The sequence below is a fragment of the Mytilus galloprovincialis genome, chromosome 5 (genome assembly GCF_965363235.1).
Source record: "Mytilus galloprovincialis chromosome 5, xbMytGall1.hap1.1, whole genome shotgun sequence".
NCBI classification, from domain to species: Eukaryota; Metazoa; Mollusca; class Bivalvia; order Mytilida; family Mytilidae; genus Mytilus; species Mytilus galloprovincialis.
In genome coordinates this window covers 44692133-44709475 of record NC_134842.1, presented here as the reverse complement: position 1 = coordinate 44709475, position 17343 = coordinate 44692133, and the positions used below count along the sequence as shown (strand labels likewise).

Genomic DNA, 17343 nt, shown 5'->3' with positions numbered 1-17343 from the left:
GAATCTATCTATTTACCTGCAATGGCCTGCTGTTCCATTAAGGAACATTGATTGAAACATTGTTTCATTTTCATCTGCAAAACAGGTGTGTGTTCTGATCTTGATAAATCGGCAAAGGATTCTAAAATATTCTAACTTTTGTTGCAGTTTACCCTTTAGTATGCGACAAATTGACAAACCATGAAACACAAGAGACTATAACAAAGCAAACATGAATTTAAGAATAGAATATGAGTCCTATGTCGTATGTCCTCATAACTGTTGTTGTACTATGATACTTCGTAGTCTTAGGAATAGAAAATTAAATATGAAACTTTTAAAAATTATTACATGTTTATAAGGTTACATTTATGAAAATGTAACTTCTATTGCTATGATAAAAATAAAAATAAAAATTGCAAAGGTCAATGATTTTGTTCGTCTTATATAAACCCTGACCATACGTAAAGAAACCTGATCCAAGAAACTCTGACGTTTTTTGTTTGATGTTATATTTGTTATTTTCATCGGATTTTGTCTAATGCGTAGTCCGTTTTTGTGTATGTTACATTTTAATGTTGTGTCGTTGTTCTCCTCTTATATTTAATGTGTTCCCCTCAGTTTTAGTTTGTTACCCAAATTTTGTTTTTTGTCCATAGATTTACGAGTTTTGAACAGCGGTATACTACTGTTGCCTTTATTTACACAAACAAACATGCACGGTCTAAAACGTTGTTTAAAGTGAAAGGGCGATGCTTATGATTAGTGGCTGTCGTTGATACCCTTTTTATCTTTAACAAAATAATGAAAAAATAAAACGTTTTTATAAGACTTTAAAACTGACCTTTTAATTTATATTACTTAAAATAATGAATAAAAAGGTAAGCATTAGCAGAAAAAAATTTGTAATGACACTACATGGATAAAACCAAACAATTATGTATATCTGACAAAGGTGAAACACAAGTTCGGCAATCATCTTTAAACAGCAATCAAATGTTATTGACATCATTCAAATACGGGATAGTTGACTATTTACTGCACACAACACAGCTTACTTTTGTTTTGTCTCCATAACAATGAAATAATAACAAAGTTTTTATTAGACTTTCAACATGTCACAAAATAATTTATAGATTTGTAAGGGTTAGCAGGCAAAATTTGTAATGCCACTACATGGGTAAAACCAAAGAGGTAGTAAGTCTGACATAAGTAAAAAAATCCAAGATCAGCAATCGTCTTTAAACAGCAATCAACTGTTATTGGCATCATTCAAAGAAGGGATAGTTGCCTATTTATTACACATAGCACAGCTCAATTTGGTTTTGTCTCCATAACAATGAAATAATAACAAAAGACTTTAAAAAAAGTGCCTTTTAATTTATATGTCACAAAATAATGAATGGAAAAGTAGGGGTTAGCAGGCAAATTTGTAATGACACTACATGGGTAAGACCGCAGAAGTAGTATGTCCGACAAAAGTAAAAAATCAAGATCGGCAATCATCTTTAAACAGCAATCAACTGTTATTGACATCATTCAAATACGGGATAGTTGACTATTTACTGCACACAACACAGCTCAATTTTGTTTTGTCTCTATACTTAGAACACGGAATGCTTCCACATTTGACTTCTACAAAATGAATAAGTCCGTGATTATAATTATGTGATCCGTAAAATTCCGGGTCTTTATCTGCACACACATATTCTGTTGTTACAAAGCCTTTCTCGTTCCTCGACGACACTAGAAACCCTGTATATTCCTTTGTCCATCCTGCATAGCATGATGTTCTACCAGGGATCATCACTGTTGTTTTGCCTTTTGTCAGACACACAGCACATGGTACATCTTTGTCATCGATGTGGTCTAAACTTTTACTTCTGTCAGTACCTAAAATAGATTTGCAATCTTAATGAGCGGCACTTTATAACAATATTGAGTTTGAATGTTTAACGTCAAAGAAGAAACCACGTTAGTTGGTGACATAGAAGTCTCAACAAGTCTTCATGATATAGGCGATACAATGTTTGTATAAACCTAGAGAAGACATCAAAAGATCAATATAGGATAAAAAAATTAATTCAAATAGGTCGTGTGTGTATGGGGTAAACCGCTGAAAGTTTTGTTTATTTGACATCGATTTTACATATATCAATATTATTGGTCAATAGATTTTGACAGAAAATGACAAAAATGGCAAAAGCAAATTACCATGAATCTATTTTAATTTTATCAAGTGACAACAAAAAAAATTGTGTCCAAATGATGTAAAACTTTGTATAGTTGGTTGAAAATGACTTTTAAGACAAATGTCGACAACTTTACGGTTGAGTGATTTTTGGAACAAATGCGAAGTAAGGGTTATTTTGAACGGACATTAACCGAGTTCACCGCTTTTCAACATACGAACCATTTTCACAATTTTGTCATTTAAAGGTTGACTAATGTCATGAATTTTCCCGCCATTATTGTTAAGAAATTGCAATAAACATCTGAGTAAATGCCAGGACTTTCTGACAACCAGCGACATGCAGTTTTGGGCATGATCCAATGAAGCCTTTCACAGCATACAATTACGAGAAAACTGAAGGTGTAGCCTCTTCAATAACCCAAATCATTCATAAATTCAACCAAAATGGATCATTTAATGATAAGCCACATCCCGGTGTACAAAAAACAAGAAACGATATCGACAGTGATGGCTGTCTAAAGGTCAGGAGAGTTCAATGGTGGTCACGGTAGAACCTTTGGAGCAATTTCAGGAAAGCACCATTTGCGCAGAAATGGTTAAAGAGCACCACAGTCTTTCTTTAGTGAGATCTAAACGGCCGTCTGGCGTAAACATCGAATTCTGTAAACCAAAAATCATTCATTATGTACCAAAAACATTACGCTGTGCCCGATTGTACAATGACTATCACTATCGATATAGAATATCCTAGTGACTATAATATAAAATAACAATGCAATTTGATCAACACTGTTAAATAAAGGTGAACTGTCTTTAAGTTAATAATTGCGTACTATTTGCAACAGGCTTAACAATACAGTTATACAAGATCATACAAAAGGTGTGTTGCTTCATACCTGTTAATTCCCAACCGATGCCATAAAGAAGTCCAGGACTGCTATTCCAATCTGCAGGGACAGAACCCGGTTGGGGATTACTGGTTAGACACAAATAATTGGATCCACTTCCTTGTGCCTTATGCGTAGGACCAGCCATATATCCTAAAATAAATATATAATCTCTTAAGAAATGTGCTTGAAAACCACGAATAATACGCACAATAACAAAAACAAAAACACATATGAAGAATACAATTTTCTGCAAATTGTCATTGAAAAAGAAGGATTAAAACACTACAGAAACATATTGCACCATTATAACTCTTGTATTGCGATATCTTCCAGCTTTCAGTAGTTACATGTAATTATATAAAAAAAAATCGGCAAGCTTCGTGTTTCATGTGTTTTAAATATTAAAATTTAGTTGTCTCGACGTGAGAAATATCACAACACACTTGTTGCAGTGATGTATTCTATATTTTCTATCCTTATATATAATATACACTTCTGATCTCTTTACTTTATACTAGAACACACCCGTGATATCACGGGTCCGTGACTGAATTAAAGTATATAACTATGTGCAAGCCTTATTTTAGTATTATTATTGTCATCTGATGAAGTCATGCCGATTATAAGATACAGTTTTTCTCTGTTTTCAAGTCTTTCTGTTTGAACCCGTCGAACTGAAACAATAATATTAATTATTTGGAAAACAAAAGGTCCTGGAATGGAGTATTTTTTAATCAACAGCATTGTCCTATATAAGTTATAAATAAAGTTGAATTCTTTGCTTCGCTGTTTTACGTCATGCCCACTAACAAATTGAAAACTGTACCTATACGCCTTATTTTAGTCCAGATTTTTAGTATTCGTATTGTTATCTTAGAAAGTCTTACTGATTAAAATACTACAAAAGGTAACAATTTGACAATTTAGTAGTGTCAACCCTGTGGTTATGACCCGTGTATATAGCATATTAATCCTGAATACAACGTTTGGTGGTGCGCCTGTCAGATGCGGAACGTACAGATAAGGTAATAGGTAACAGTTAACTGGACCCCTGCTGTTGTTTCAATCTTATCTACACAAACAACAGGTCAGCGCTAATATAAGACAGCCACGATTAAGGCGGTACCGTTATCTCTCGTTAATTACGAGAGTTGATAGTTATAAACATTGAAAATGGCGCCGAACAAGTAATAATGACTCCTCGTAAAATTGGAAAGAATATATGTACTGTATGCAAGATTGTTGATTTACCAAATGGATCGACTTGGAGACACCTAAATTCTGATGCAGGTCTTAAGAAAAATTTGTCAACATTGCTTCTGAAATACGGCGAAATAGATGTTTTGGAAGGTGTCGTTTGTAGAAACTGTGAAAGAAAACTACTGAGTTTAGACAAACAAGTTTCAGAATTTAGGTCAAAATGCAATGAAAAGTTAGATTTAGTAGGTGGTAAACGTTGCATGTCAGAACATTTATCTAAGGCAACAAAAAGACGGAGTGAGTCGATAGAAGTAAGAGCGAAAACTGAACTTTTCCCAAATACTCCTGATAGTGGAATAGAGGATAAAGAAAATGACAGTTCTGTGCTGAATGTTATCCCAACAACTCCTAGGCTGATTTTTTTCTAACTCTTCAGATTCTGGATATGTTACATTATTAACACCTATTCTTCCAAAACCAAGTTTCCAGAGTTATACATGTAGTACAACCCCTGGCACCATAGACAAAGCAGACAACAACAAAAGTACAGTGCAAAGTAAATGGTAAGTTCAATTCTTTAATGTTACAGTTTTGTAACTATATTATCCATCTTAAGAAAACAGGACTGTACTGCCCCTCAAACTTTAAAACCTTAAATTTCATGTTTGTTTAAATTGGGGCCCTTTTAATAAATGTTTAAAAGTCACCAATACAATGTACATGTGTCTGTGTTAATATTAAAGTTTCGGGTCTTATTCCGTCAGTACAAATTTGTGTTATTGGGATAATAATGGTCATTCATGTTAACTTTATACAATGTACATATATCTTGCTGTTCGGTGTGAGCATTTTTTTAAGGCTCCTTGTTGAAGGCGGTACCGTAATGAAAATTGCTTTCTTTTAATACATCGCGTCATGGATGAAGAGTTGTGTTATTGTAACTCATACCACATCTTATTATTTATGTTATTTGTACCTAATACAGAAAATATTTTTTTTTATATATATACATGTACATGTATATTTTTTTTATAACTGCATGACATGTCATGTCTGAATCATGTATGTAAATGTACAGTGTACTTGTAAATCCCCATTTCCATTCTCAATTTTATGTATCTGAATATTTTAAACTGATATCGTACCTTATTATTTATATGTATTTTTTAATTTAAATTACAGTATAACATCAACTCCAAAACCAGAAAACAGAGGTTCAGAATTAAAGTTAAGCAAAAAACATGATGATGAGTTGCCACTTCAAGAGCACAACTATGCAAGCAGTGCTTCAGAGAAATTCAACAGAAAGAAAGCATGTTCCAGAAAGAAAAAAAAAACTTCTCAATCATCGATGAAAACAACAGAAAATAACAATTTACACAAGAAATTATTTGAACAACCAGAAATTTGTGACGTTTTGTCTTCTGAGGAATTCTCAACTGTTATTTCTGTTTTGCCAACAAGATCACGGAAAACTTTTGTCTACACCATATTACAATTTGCTGAAATTAAAACTCTTGTGAAAGAAGAACTGTTATCTGAGTTGTCAAAAGAACACAAAATATTGAAAAACAGAAAGCATGGAAAAATAAGTACATTAATGACAAAGGATTTTGAAGACTTAAAACAGTTTACTTGGGACAGTATTGTAAATGAGGCAGTGACAGAATTCCCTCTTCTTGTTGATGTTTTGCTGGCATTTTTAGTCCCTGACAGTTTGGAACACAAGACTAAAGTAGAACGAGTTGCATCTCTAACTCCAAGAATTGGTTTTTTGTATTCCGTTCTTGCACAGGGCAGAAATCATGAACTGAGTAAGGTGCAGAGAGTTATAAGCATCAACCTGTTTGACAACCTGTGTGATCAAAAGGTAATTTATTTGCTATATATATGCATGTATGACTTGTTGATTTTAATTGAATGGTTAACATGGTTAAAAAAATGTTTGTTTAAAAATTCATGAAAGTGAAACAGTGTGATGACTAATCTTAGTTTTTCAGTAACACACATGCATGTATATCAATCTAACAGGAAATCAAAATTCAATAATATTTGAACAAAATTGAGTTCTGAAATTTTGAAATACAATTTCTTTCAATTGTCAGATCAAAATTGTATAAACATGTAATTTGGACTTTAGGTTGGGTAAAAAGAGAATATAAAACAAACATTTTTTTTCTCAGTTATTATTATACCTGATACAATGTATGTGAACCTGCTTGAAAATTTAACCCATTGCCCTTTTGAAATGTTTTAACTCACCAAATCAAAAATTTTTATTCAGATGATTACATTCATACATGTACAATGTATATTTATACATGTACATGTATGCTCAACAGTAAGTACTAGTCAGGACAGAAAATTAAACAGAAAAAGCTCAGTAAAATAAAAAAATAAATTGCAAAATCCATATAAATAATATATAACAAGGTTTATAGTTAACATGGTTATGTTATCTAATATTTTATCTGTTAAGTAATTTATTCATATTTGACATATATATTTAAAACAAATATCATGCTCCTACACAACACATGTACATGTAGCTTGATTCAGGTACGTTAATTAAAAAACAGCATGAGATCACATCTGGTTTTTGCATGTCTGTCCTTGGCTTAAAACTGTCATGACTGACACAATGTCTCTTAAAGTTATCAACCTCAGTATGTACATGTATGATAGTATGTAATGGTAATATTAAAACATAAGAAAATGTGGTACTATATTTACAAAAATGTAGCTAGTGTATGATTGCCAATGCAACAACATTCCTTCACTAACCTAAATATACAGTCATAAATTGTGGTGTGGCCTTTCCTGGACCAAATTCATTATTCTCCACATTTTTCTCAAGATTGTATTACAAATTCACAAAAATCAACTAACAGAAAAGATTTTCACAGAATAAAGACTGGCGGTCTTGTGCTAAATTTGAAGACTTATTATAAAAGCGAAAGCAATTACAGGTCAAGCTATGAACATGATGAAAGGCTTTATTAAAAATGACTGATGTAAAAAATCATATCATACATGTATATATATAAAACTATAAATTTAGAAATAATTAATTTTCCTGATAAATAATTAAATATTGCAATGCAGAATAAAAGTTTAAACTTGCAAGCATACATATCAGGCACGGATCCAGAGGGGGGGGGGGGGGTTCCAGGGGTTGGAACCCCCACCTTTTTTTGGGACGATCAATGTATTTGAATGGGAACATGTGATTGGAAGCCTTTTTAAAATGGCTGGATCCACCCCTGCATATATTTGTTTTCCCTTCATGTACAATTTTATACAATGTTCATGTTGTATCTGACTTTTGAGAGTTCATTAATGCTTGCCAATATTTGTTTGCTTGCACAAATATATGGAAAGCAGATAACACACAACACAAGCACAATATTATTTGGTTTGAGTCAAAGTGTTTACACATTTTTAATATTTTTATTCGTTGATTTGCACATTAACCATATTGTTAACAGCATTGCATGTAACATTCTCCAGTATGCTGATTATTTTTCAGGGACTGAATGCATGTATGAAAATTGAAGTTTTATTCATTCAAGCATGAATCAAAGAATATGAAACAGGAGTGAAGAAGTATGTATTTCTGTAAATTGAATGCATTAAAATATTATTTAAGCAGTAATTTAAGGTCATGTAGCCATAATTTTGAGGTATATATTGTACATAATAGAAGGCATTTTTATGCAGTTTTTTTTTAACACTAAATTAAACTACAGCTGGCAACCATGAATTATAATTTTATTCTGATAGGACAATAAATGTCAAAGGTAATTTGAGTACCTATGTCAATTATTTTTAAATGAAGCTTTACATACAAAGCATTTGAATGACTACAAACATGTAATGTACATAGTGGAATTAAATGACTATTGTTTTAATGTGGAATGGGTGAACATGTCGAACACAAGATTTATACACTGTAATACAGAAGTAAAGGTTATGGAGGTGCAACTTGCATGGCACACAGAGAAACATTTAAATTGCATTGATATTAAGAGTAAGAACACTGAATAAGTTAAAATAAGTTCAAATATGAAAGAATATTTTCAAATAAAAAGTAGTAGACACAAAAAAATAAAAAGGGGGGAGGTCCACTACACAAGCGCCTGTGGTTGAAACAGCCTATTCACCTGTGCAAATAGAATGAATATGAAAAATGTTGTCAAGTTGTTTTCATTGGTATAAAATCATTTTTAACAAGTGAATTTCTCTTCAACAGGTATTTGACAGATTGCAACCTATAGGTGTCTGTTTGAGCTATGGTCATGGTTTGACCATATTAGACAAATTTTCTGGAAATTTCAACTCCGCTGTCATTGATGCTCTGAAAGATGAGAAAAGAATTCGCTTGGTAGGAGACAACATCAATTGGAAGACAAATGTACACGACGAGAGGCAAGACAACCATGGTAAAATGCATCATGCTTTTGGATCCGCTGTGATTGTTCAGACCCTAACTTTTGACAATATAAGCAGAATTAAACCTCAAAAACTTTTCTATGAAGTAGACCACCAGCTTTTCCTTCCTTCGTCGGAAGATTGGAAGCATATCAAGGAGGAATATGCCATACATATGCTTCATGTTGCCTTCAAACATATTCCCTACTTTAAAATTTTTGAAAAATTAATAACAAAACAGATTGTTGGTAAATTTAGTGAGCAATTGAAGAAGAAAAACAAGGTTGTTCCTTTACCCGTGCTCCATTTAAATGAACAGAAATATGATGATGTTGTTCAGATTATGGACTATTACGAAAATTTTCTAAGTGACACTTATGAAAAAGCTGGATTGGACTTTAACAACAATACACACGTTCATTGCGGTGGTGACCAGTTGACGCGTGAGCGGTATTCTGGAGCAAAAAGATTAAGATCAGGAGCTGCCACACCATCCAATAGAATCGAACATTTATCGCCAATAACTTTTGAATTATTTCACATGCAAATGAACTATGTTAAATTAATATTCAAACGTTTGTATAGCGAAGAAGGACTTCAGGAACAAGGCACCCTAAAATGTGAGGCAAATAGGGTTCTAAGAACAAGTCTGAATCCAAATGTAAATGACCATTTTGATGCAGATAAGGACTTTATCGTGTCATTCACAGATTCCTATATTGTTGAGGCCATTACCCATTTTTTTGATATGGAAAGTCTTTTTTCTGCACCTAGAAAAAATGTATTGCCTGACAATGTCTGTACAGAGGATCAAAAGAAGGAATGGGTGATGGATATGTTCCAAAAAATTGTTGAAAAGTATGTGTGGGATAAGGAGAATAAACAAAACCAAGAGGATAATGTTGAAGGTATGTTAAAATACATAAAAAGTTTACAGTAATCGAGAAATGGAAGTTTGTTTCCTAACTTCTTAATTTGAGCTCTTACGGTTTTATTCAAAGTCTTGAAATCAGTGGTACATCATACATTTTGTAGCTTCTTTGAAATCAGTGGTACATTATACATTTTGTAGCTTCTTATAGTGAAATTTTGATATTTAATTGATCAGTAAACAAAATGGGCAAATGGTTAACATGTTAATACAGAAACAAATATTTTGAGAAATTGAAAAAAATTAATTGAATATTTAATAAATATTATATTCTGAATAGGAATTGTGATTTTATTAAAATCAGTGTACCATGTTTATTCTTATTCAATTGCAATGTTGTGATGATAAAAAAAAACTCAAAATAGGAAGATGAAGAAAAGGAAAAAAAATTTCAACATGTTCAATGTAAATTGATTATTTTATTTTACACTTTTTATAATTTGGGTAAATGTTCAACATTGTGTATATGATTGTTATAAATCTAGTTTGAGAATTTGTGTCATATAGGTGAACTTGCCCCTTTAATAAATTTTTACAAATAATTTTATCATTTCAGTTGATGGTGTTGTCATTCCAATTCAACTGAGTAATGGAAAGAGACGGTCCTATGTCATTAAAAAGGCACAGAAATCACAAACACAACAAGAAGACAAAGTAAAAAGTTATGGACATTTATGTCTTGAACTTGGGTTACAGTTCAAGGCAATACTGGATCTTTGCAAACTGCCAGATAGGGATCGTGGTCTACGACTATTGAAAGTTTGCATGATACATTTCAAGGCAAACAACAACTTGTCAAAGTATGCCTATGAAATTTTAAGACTATTGGTCCATCAGTTGTGCATATTGTCAGAGCAGGAGGCACATGAAGAGTTTTATGGACTCTTCGTTAACACCAAAGGGAAAATAGACAGCCATATACCATGTGATTTACAAATGGAATACATTGTGAAGTCCGTAAAACGTAATATCAAACACATGTTTTCAAACAAGACTGATAAAAACATAACGACAAGAACAAGTGCTCTTCCAGCAATAAAGGATATAGCTGAAAATTTTGACAAAACTTCAGGAGTAATCATCCGTTGTAAAAAACATTCCAGTGTTGATGCCATCAAGGATGAATTGGACATAATATTCGACCTGCAAAATGTTAATCCTTTTACTTTTACAGCAGGCAGATCTCATGACTCATTTAAAACAATTTCTAGTAGAATGGACAAGCTCTTGGATGTGCATCATTTTCATTCTTGGATAGAAACCAATGTATACAAACATGCTACTGAACTCGGAAATTAATTCTCCTCTCATCATGCTAACTTTAAATTTTTTTTATATGTTATCAATATGCATGTAATTTACAAGATATAGATAAAGATATAAAGAATAGATCTATATGTTTTTTTAAAATGTGATAAAATTTCTTTTGTTTATCCAAGATCCTCTCTTTTTCAAATCATTTTTTTTCTAAAAAAGTTATCTTAATAAATGAGGTTTATTCCTCGGTGTGGTGGGTTTTTTTTTTTGGGGGGGGGGCATGTTTCCGCACTGCAGCTATATATACTGTTTTTGTTTTTTGTTGGCATTCGGTTGACTTTGTATATTTTGGTTAGGTTGATGTCTCTTTGGCACATCCCCAGTTCAATTTTTTCATTGTCTTTATACTATATGACTTGACATTTCTTTATTAAATGCAGAAAAAATACTTTTCATCACCTTAATGTTTTTTTTCTCTCCAGCATTAGCTAGTCATGTTAGTGCATGAATTATAAAAACTAATCAATTGGTTAAGCCTAAAACCATATCTATAAAACTGGTGGTCTGCAAAGAACAATAATAAATAATGATGATTAATTAAGATTTTAATAGTTTGAATTGTTTAGCACAATACTTTGAACAATGATTGAAATGTTTTCTGCAATTTCTGGACCAATTTTAGGGTATTGTTCTAGTATTATGGTACCAGAAACATAGGCTTGATAGTTCTCAGATATCAAATTTGCAAGCTCTTTGGTGAGACCTGTATAAATTGCTGCATTTGGCATGTTAAGACATTCGTTTTCAGATTCAAAATAGTCAATAATAGTTGCTAATATTGAACCTTTTAAACCAACATCAGTAGCAGATAGTGGCACATCAATGGTACTGTCTGTTTGTTCCATTTCACTTGGAATTTCAGTTTTTGTTTCAGAACACTGATTACATGTGCATTCCATTTCACATAAATCACAACATTCATGCTTGAAATTCATTTCACTGAATTCACAACCAAAATGTTCACATAAATAGGCACGTCGACAAGTTTTTGAATTGCAATAGTCTCGCATTCCATCTGTCATACCAGGAACAGCTTGTGAAATATCAGACTTGTTATAATACAAAATAGCTGTTGATGATTTACCATCTCTTCCAGCTCTACCTATTTCTTGTATGTATACTGAAATGAAAATAAAATTAACATGTTTTATTGTTATCTATCATTGTTTATGTTTGCATACATGTAAAAACACATGTATAAAGGTTAATTTCAATTAATTAAGAACATTCCAAATTTTGAAAAGTTGAGAAGGGGTTTTACTGGTAGATTTAAAATTTTTTGTATAAAACAATAAATTTATACAAAATCTGATAAATGGACATTCCAATACTGTATTACAGTATTTAATATTTTTTTTTAGTATAAATTGATGAATTTAATTGTACATATGTATAGACATTGTATGTATATATTTGTTTATAATTATTTATTGCTTTTTTTTTTGTACCACTGAATTATGATGTTTTGAAATACATTCATGTATATATATATATATATTAAAAACTATAATATATGCAAGTTACTTGTCTGTTTGTTCTCAATTTTATCGTAAACTTGTAAGGTGTACAGGTCGAAAATGAGGCTTTATTTTTGTTTCAGTGTGATATCTGAAGAATATACAGTAAAAGGACAAAATCCAATTTTCAATAAAATTCATCCTCAGTGATCAGTGAAATTTGAAATCTTATTATAGACTAATTAATTTGCAATTGTATTTGAAACATACTTTCTAGTGTTTTTGGAACTCCAGCATGAATAACCCTTCTGACATTTGGTGAATCTGTTCCCATACTAAATGCTTCGGTTGCAAAAAGCAGTTTAAGGTGACTTCCAGGACTTGCCATGTCGCTCAAAACTTTGCTCTTCATCTAGAAAATAGAAAAAATAGAAATATTTGAAATTTATCATACTGCAATAACACCAAAAAAATTATGGGTACATGTACATTGTCAGACTGATGCAATATTATACACCTGTATTTACAATATAAAAACCAAAAAATAGTATGATTGCTGAAGTGACAACTCTTAATCTCAGACTAAATGAGTATCAGTACAGTTACATGTTTGTTGTACTTGTTCAGTTTCAAAATTGTTGATGGTGTGGTACAAAAACGAACATAATACAGACAGGCTTGACAGAGCTGCCGTTCATTTTAAATCTCAATGTACATGAAACTATATATTATATTAATATAGCTATATAGAATTATACATTTACGGGTCAGCTTTGAAAGTAATTTTGATTTGTCATATTTGATTTAAAATCTTGTTTTAAAATTAATGGTGTGATACAGTGGGTGACTGGACAGACCCAGCTGAACATGCATGTACATGCATAAATGGAGCCTGGAAAAGAAATATAATTTTAGCAATTAAAATGTTTTATAATTTCTTATTTTGATGAAATGGGACAGAAACCTTAAATTTCTTTTGAACTTGAATAGTTTCTTAATGACACCAAAGAAACTTATAAGACATTTACCTCTGATGTACATGGGCTGTGAAACTGGGCAACCCATTTCTCAATATTGTCCTCTTTGTCTCCATTTTTCAACGGCCTGACCACTTCCTCATAACCATAGCCACACCAATTTATTTTTGAATAAACTATTGTCCTATCAAAACGTGACTTGTCTGCCCGTAGTTCATCAACTAATGGTTGGTAGATAAAATCATAAGACTGCTGGACAGTGTTTTTTCCACCACATCCAGCTGGTCTTTTGACCAATGTCAATTTTATATTTGGTCGGTCCATTGATGATTGGACAGTCAATGCACTCTTCATTCCAAGCTGCTTTCTTATTTCATTTTGCATTTTGGTTGTAGCAGTTGCAGTCAAAGCCAAAATTTTTGCATTTGGAAACATTGACCTCAGCTTTACAAGTTCAGTGAATTTTCCCCTGAATCCATGACCCCATTGAACTACACAGTGAGCTTCATCCACAACTATATGTGAGATTTTACTCTGCCATTTCTCTGACTTAAAAAGTCCAAACACAGCTTTGTCAATAAACTGTTCTGGGTGACCCAAGATGTAAGAAAAATTGCAACTTTTCAATTTTTCAATGTCAGCTTGACAGTTCTCAGATAATACACCAGTTTTTAAGCAACGTACAATATCTGAGTTCAAATGTACAGCTTTATCTCCATAGCGAACTAACTGTTCCTCTATGATAGAATTCAGCGGAGAAATTACCAGAATAGATGAATTTCTGAAATACGGTAGTGTCTCAAATATTAATGATTTTCCATATCCTGTAGGTAAAACGGCTAATGTGTCCCGAATCAACGCTTCTCTGATACACAGAAACTGAGCTGGTTTCAAAATTCTAAATTCAGTGCCCCTTAATTTGTTGATGGTCGCCAAAACTAACTTTATTTCATTTACGAGAATTATTTTCTTTTCAAAGTCAGCCATGTTTATCTAGGACGCTACGTATCGGAATATCTCTAGAGTCACTGAAAAATCAATTGACCAATGCGATGGTCTAATCAGCCGATATCAATTTACCACTGACCCGTTGTTTGTGTCGAAGTATCAATCAGCGGGTGGCCAGTTAAAGGTAACAGGTGAATATACTATTGGTATCGGTAGCGGACTCGACCCGGAACTTCTTAATTGTTGGCAATATTAATTACTTGGAAAACAAAAGGGCCTGGAGTGGTGTAATTTTTAATCTACACCTTTGTACTATATTAGTTATATATAAAGTTGAATTCTGTGATTCGTCGTTTTTACGTGATGACGGCTAACAAATTGGACCTCGTAATTTTAGTATTATAGATACATCATGTATAACTAAAAGTGGTCCTACAAATATCGCATTAAACCTTTTTATTTATCATGCAAGAAAGCCCAATTCCACTCTTTACATCCATTATTATATGTGTAATAGATGAATTCCCCATTTCCTTTGTTTTTCTATTATTCTAAATTTTCTTTGCATCTCTCTGCCTTTCTTTGTAAGAAAAATTTAATGAATAGGTTGTTCTTACATACCTTTATATACTAATGACGAAAGTGTTCCATCACATGATTGTCGGCCCCATCTAACAAATGTATTGCCATTAAAGCTTTCGTCTACAAATTAAAAAAAAACACAGTTAGATATCAGCATTGTAGAAATATCATTTTTATCTGCAAACGGCAGTTTTGGAGTAACATAAAGGGATATCATCAACTTTTTTCACAGATTATTTTTTCTTCTTCTTCCAATTAATCCATACAAAACATGAAAAACAAGTTCTTAATTGTTTCAGTCAAAGCAGACAAATAATAGTAAACATGACACAACATATAAAAATAAAGAGTAAGCAACACGAACCCCACAAAAACGTACAAACAATTTTAGTATCGCTTTAATGTTCCAGTAAATGGACAAAAAAAAAACCATTAATTTCGTTGTTGCAGAATATAAAGAAATTTTGGGGATATCATTGTTGGTAATACAAAAAGAACATAACGTCTCTTTATTGGTTGAATTTCCGTTGTTTGGGACAGTTTCAACCATTCAGAATGATTTGGTGTGTGTTTTTTTTTTATTTTTTAAATATTACTGATAATGCTTTATATTATGATAGGCGGATTATTTTGAAAATAGTAAAACGGAATTAAAGATATGTTACTAGTATTATGTTAAATATCCTGCTGTTATTGCATTACATGTCTTACCTTTAATTTTAGCTATTTCTACCTTCAGTGCTTTATTTTCATTTTCCAATGCATCTATTCTCCTTTGAACTATTTTGTACTCTGGGAACAAATCTAAAACAGTTTCTGTTCCCTGGCATATTACAAGAAAACATAATAATAGACATTGGGACTGCATTGTTTTAACTTCCACTCGAAACGATTGATACGAATGGACACACTAATTTTTGTTATAGGCTTGAAGATTATAACAAACTACAGATGCTTCCTGTTTACGTCACTTAATGTAAATGAATATTCATATCTACTTACATGTAAATGAATATTCATATCTACTTACATGTAAATGAATATTCATATCTACTTACATGTATCAATATCAAGTATCAATCACATCCTTTAAGAATTTCGTTGCGGTTGCAAAAATTTCCTTCCATTACGCTATTGTGATACATATATTTCCAATATTGGTTAGCAACAATTTAAAAAAAAAAAGCAAGGATACACAAAGTGGACAAATAAAAAAATCATAAGTGGACGACAAAAGGCATAAAATTTCATAAGAATGGCATGGAATCTGATAATCAAATATTGAAGTGATTCGGTTACAATAGATATATCAAAGTAGAAGGTTAAATAAAACTATTTTCTCCCCCTGAATTGAAAGTCGCAGAGTATTATAAATATTAATCATAAGTCAAATGTTTGCAAAACATCAAAGAAAGTTTTAGTAAACTCATCATAAATACCAGAATATGCAATCTCGAAAAAAGTAAAAATTTCCCTAGGAATTACACAACATATTTGTAAATATCCACCAAAGGAAGTTTGTTTTCAAAGACACGTTGGTTTTAGATCCCTGACGGAAAAGGGCTTCAGTATCCGCAAATTTGATATAATTTATATTTTCAATCTTAAACTAAGGCAGGTAATTTAACCAGAAGGGCCAAAGTCACGTTGTGCAAATCATATGAATAAAGTACCTTTGATTTTGCCATATGTTAGATATCAGAAGATATGGTATGAGTTCATAGGAGACAACTCTCCATCTAAGTCATAAATTATTAAAGTAAACAATAAAAGGTCAAAGTACGGCATTCAACTCACGCCGAACAGCAAGTTATTAAGGACCCTGAACAATTACTATTGTTAAAACATTCAAACAGGAAAACCAAAGGTCTAATCTATATTAAAAAAAACGAGAAACGAGAAACACCACTTAATATGAACTCTTACTACTTAACTACAAAAAACATACTATTATACACATGCATAACAATACATTACGGATTACAAATGTGTCGGGTTTTGTGATTGGATAACACCACTGAAATGTCAGTATATACACGGATTAAAAATGTGTCGATTTTTGTGATTGGATAACAACACAGAGATTTCATTATATATTCAATAAACTGCCGGGGTATATACGACGTTTATTTTTTTTTTATCCCCAATTAGAATCCAAAAACGTCATCATAACACCTGTTACTATGTGATGTAGTCAAAAGCTATACAGATCACTTAAGCATGTCAGAGGCTCACAGAGGGACAATAATGACGTGCATCCGTCATTGAAATACATTTTGATACAAAATAATCAATAGATGGAGTGTTTTTAACGAATGTTTTACATAGAGAGAATGAGTAAGTGAAATAGAATTTGGCTTCCCAATTCTGAGAGGACGTGGCTGTTTTATCATGTTTATCTATTATATATGTTTTTTATAAATATTTACTGTTTGCA

At 31.9% G+C, this 17343-nt stretch overlaps 3 protein-coding genes across 3 annotated transcripts; 1 reads left to right on the top strand and 2 right to left on the bottom strand.

The window, feature by feature from the left end:
* Nucleotides 1-1338: 1338 nt before the first annotated feature.
* Nucleotides 1339-15853, bottom strand: LOC143075893 (uncharacterized). Its single transcript, XM_076251471.1, has 4 exons — nucleotides 15618-15853; nucleotides 14946-15026; nucleotides 3070-3213; nucleotides 1339-1872 (listed from the first exon to the last, which is right to left on the bottom strand). Exons 1-4 carry the CDS (start codon nucleotides 15772-15774, stop codon nucleotides 1538-1540), a joined length of 717 nt encoding a protein of 238 aa, XP_076107586.1. The 5' UTR covers nucleotides 15775-15853; the 3' UTR covers nucleotides 1339-1537.
* On the top strand, nucleotides 4108-11530 carry LOC143075883 (uncharacterized). The gene is made up of 5 exons (XM_076251466.1): nucleotides 4108-4826; nucleotides 5446-6133; nucleotides 7793-7869; nucleotides 8516-9602; nucleotides 10182-11530. The coding sequence occupies exons 4-5, from the start codon at nucleotides 8711-8713 to the stop codon at nucleotides 10922-10924; spliced, it is 1635 nt and encodes a 544-aa protein (XP_076107581.1). The 5' UTR covers nucleotides 4108-4826; nucleotides 5446-6133; nucleotides 7793-7869; nucleotides 8516-8710; the 3' UTR covers nucleotides 10925-11530.
* Nucleotides 11470-14505, bottom strand: LOC143075881 (putative ATP-dependent DNA helicase Q1). The gene is made up of 3 exons (XM_076251465.1): nucleotides 13428-14505; nucleotides 12670-12811; nucleotides 11470-12062 (listed from the first exon to the last, which is right to left on the bottom strand). Exons 1-3 carry the CDS (start codon nucleotides 14361-14363, stop codon nucleotides 11488-11490), a joined length of 1653 nt encoding a protein of 550 aa, XP_076107580.1. The 5' UTR covers nucleotides 14364-14505; the 3' UTR covers nucleotides 11470-11487.
* Nucleotides 15854-17343: the final 1490 nt, after the last annotated feature.

Excerpts from the sequence above, each read along its gene's own strand:
- LOC143075883 (XM_076251466.1), top strand. The coding sequence starts at position 8,711 with ATGCATCATGCTTTTGGATCCGCTGTGATTGTTCAGACCCTAACTTTT. Across the intron at positions 9,603-10,181 it reads CCAAGAGGATAATGTTGAAG|TTGATGGTGTTGTCATTCCA; the intron begins GTATGTTAAAAT and ends TTATCATTTCAG.
- LOC143075881 (XM_076251465.1), bottom strand. The coding sequence starts at position 14,363 with ATGGCTGACTTTGAAAAGAAAATAATTCTCGTAAATGAAATAAAGTTA. Across the intron at positions 12,812-13,427 it reads ACAGCCCATGTACATCAGAG|ATGAAGAGCAAAGTTTTGAG; the intron begins GTAAATGTCTTA and ends TCTATTTTCTAG. Across the intron at positions 12,063-12,669 it reads AGTTCCAAAAACACTAGAAA|TATACATACAAGAAATAGGT; the intron begins GTATGTTTCAAA and ends TTTTCATTTCAG.
- LOC143075893 (XM_076251471.1), bottom strand. The coding sequence starts at position 15,774 with ATGCAGTCCCAATGTCTATTATTATGTTTTCTTGTAATATGCCAGGGA. Across the intron at positions 3,214-14,945 it reads TTCGTCATTAGTATATAAAG|GATATATGGCTGGTCCTACG; the intron begins GTATGTAAGAAC and ends TATTTATTTTAG. Across the intron at positions 1,873-3,069 it reads CATCGGTTGGGAATTAACAG|GTACTGACAGAAGTAAAAGT; the intron begins GTATGAAGCAAC and ends AATCTATTTTAG.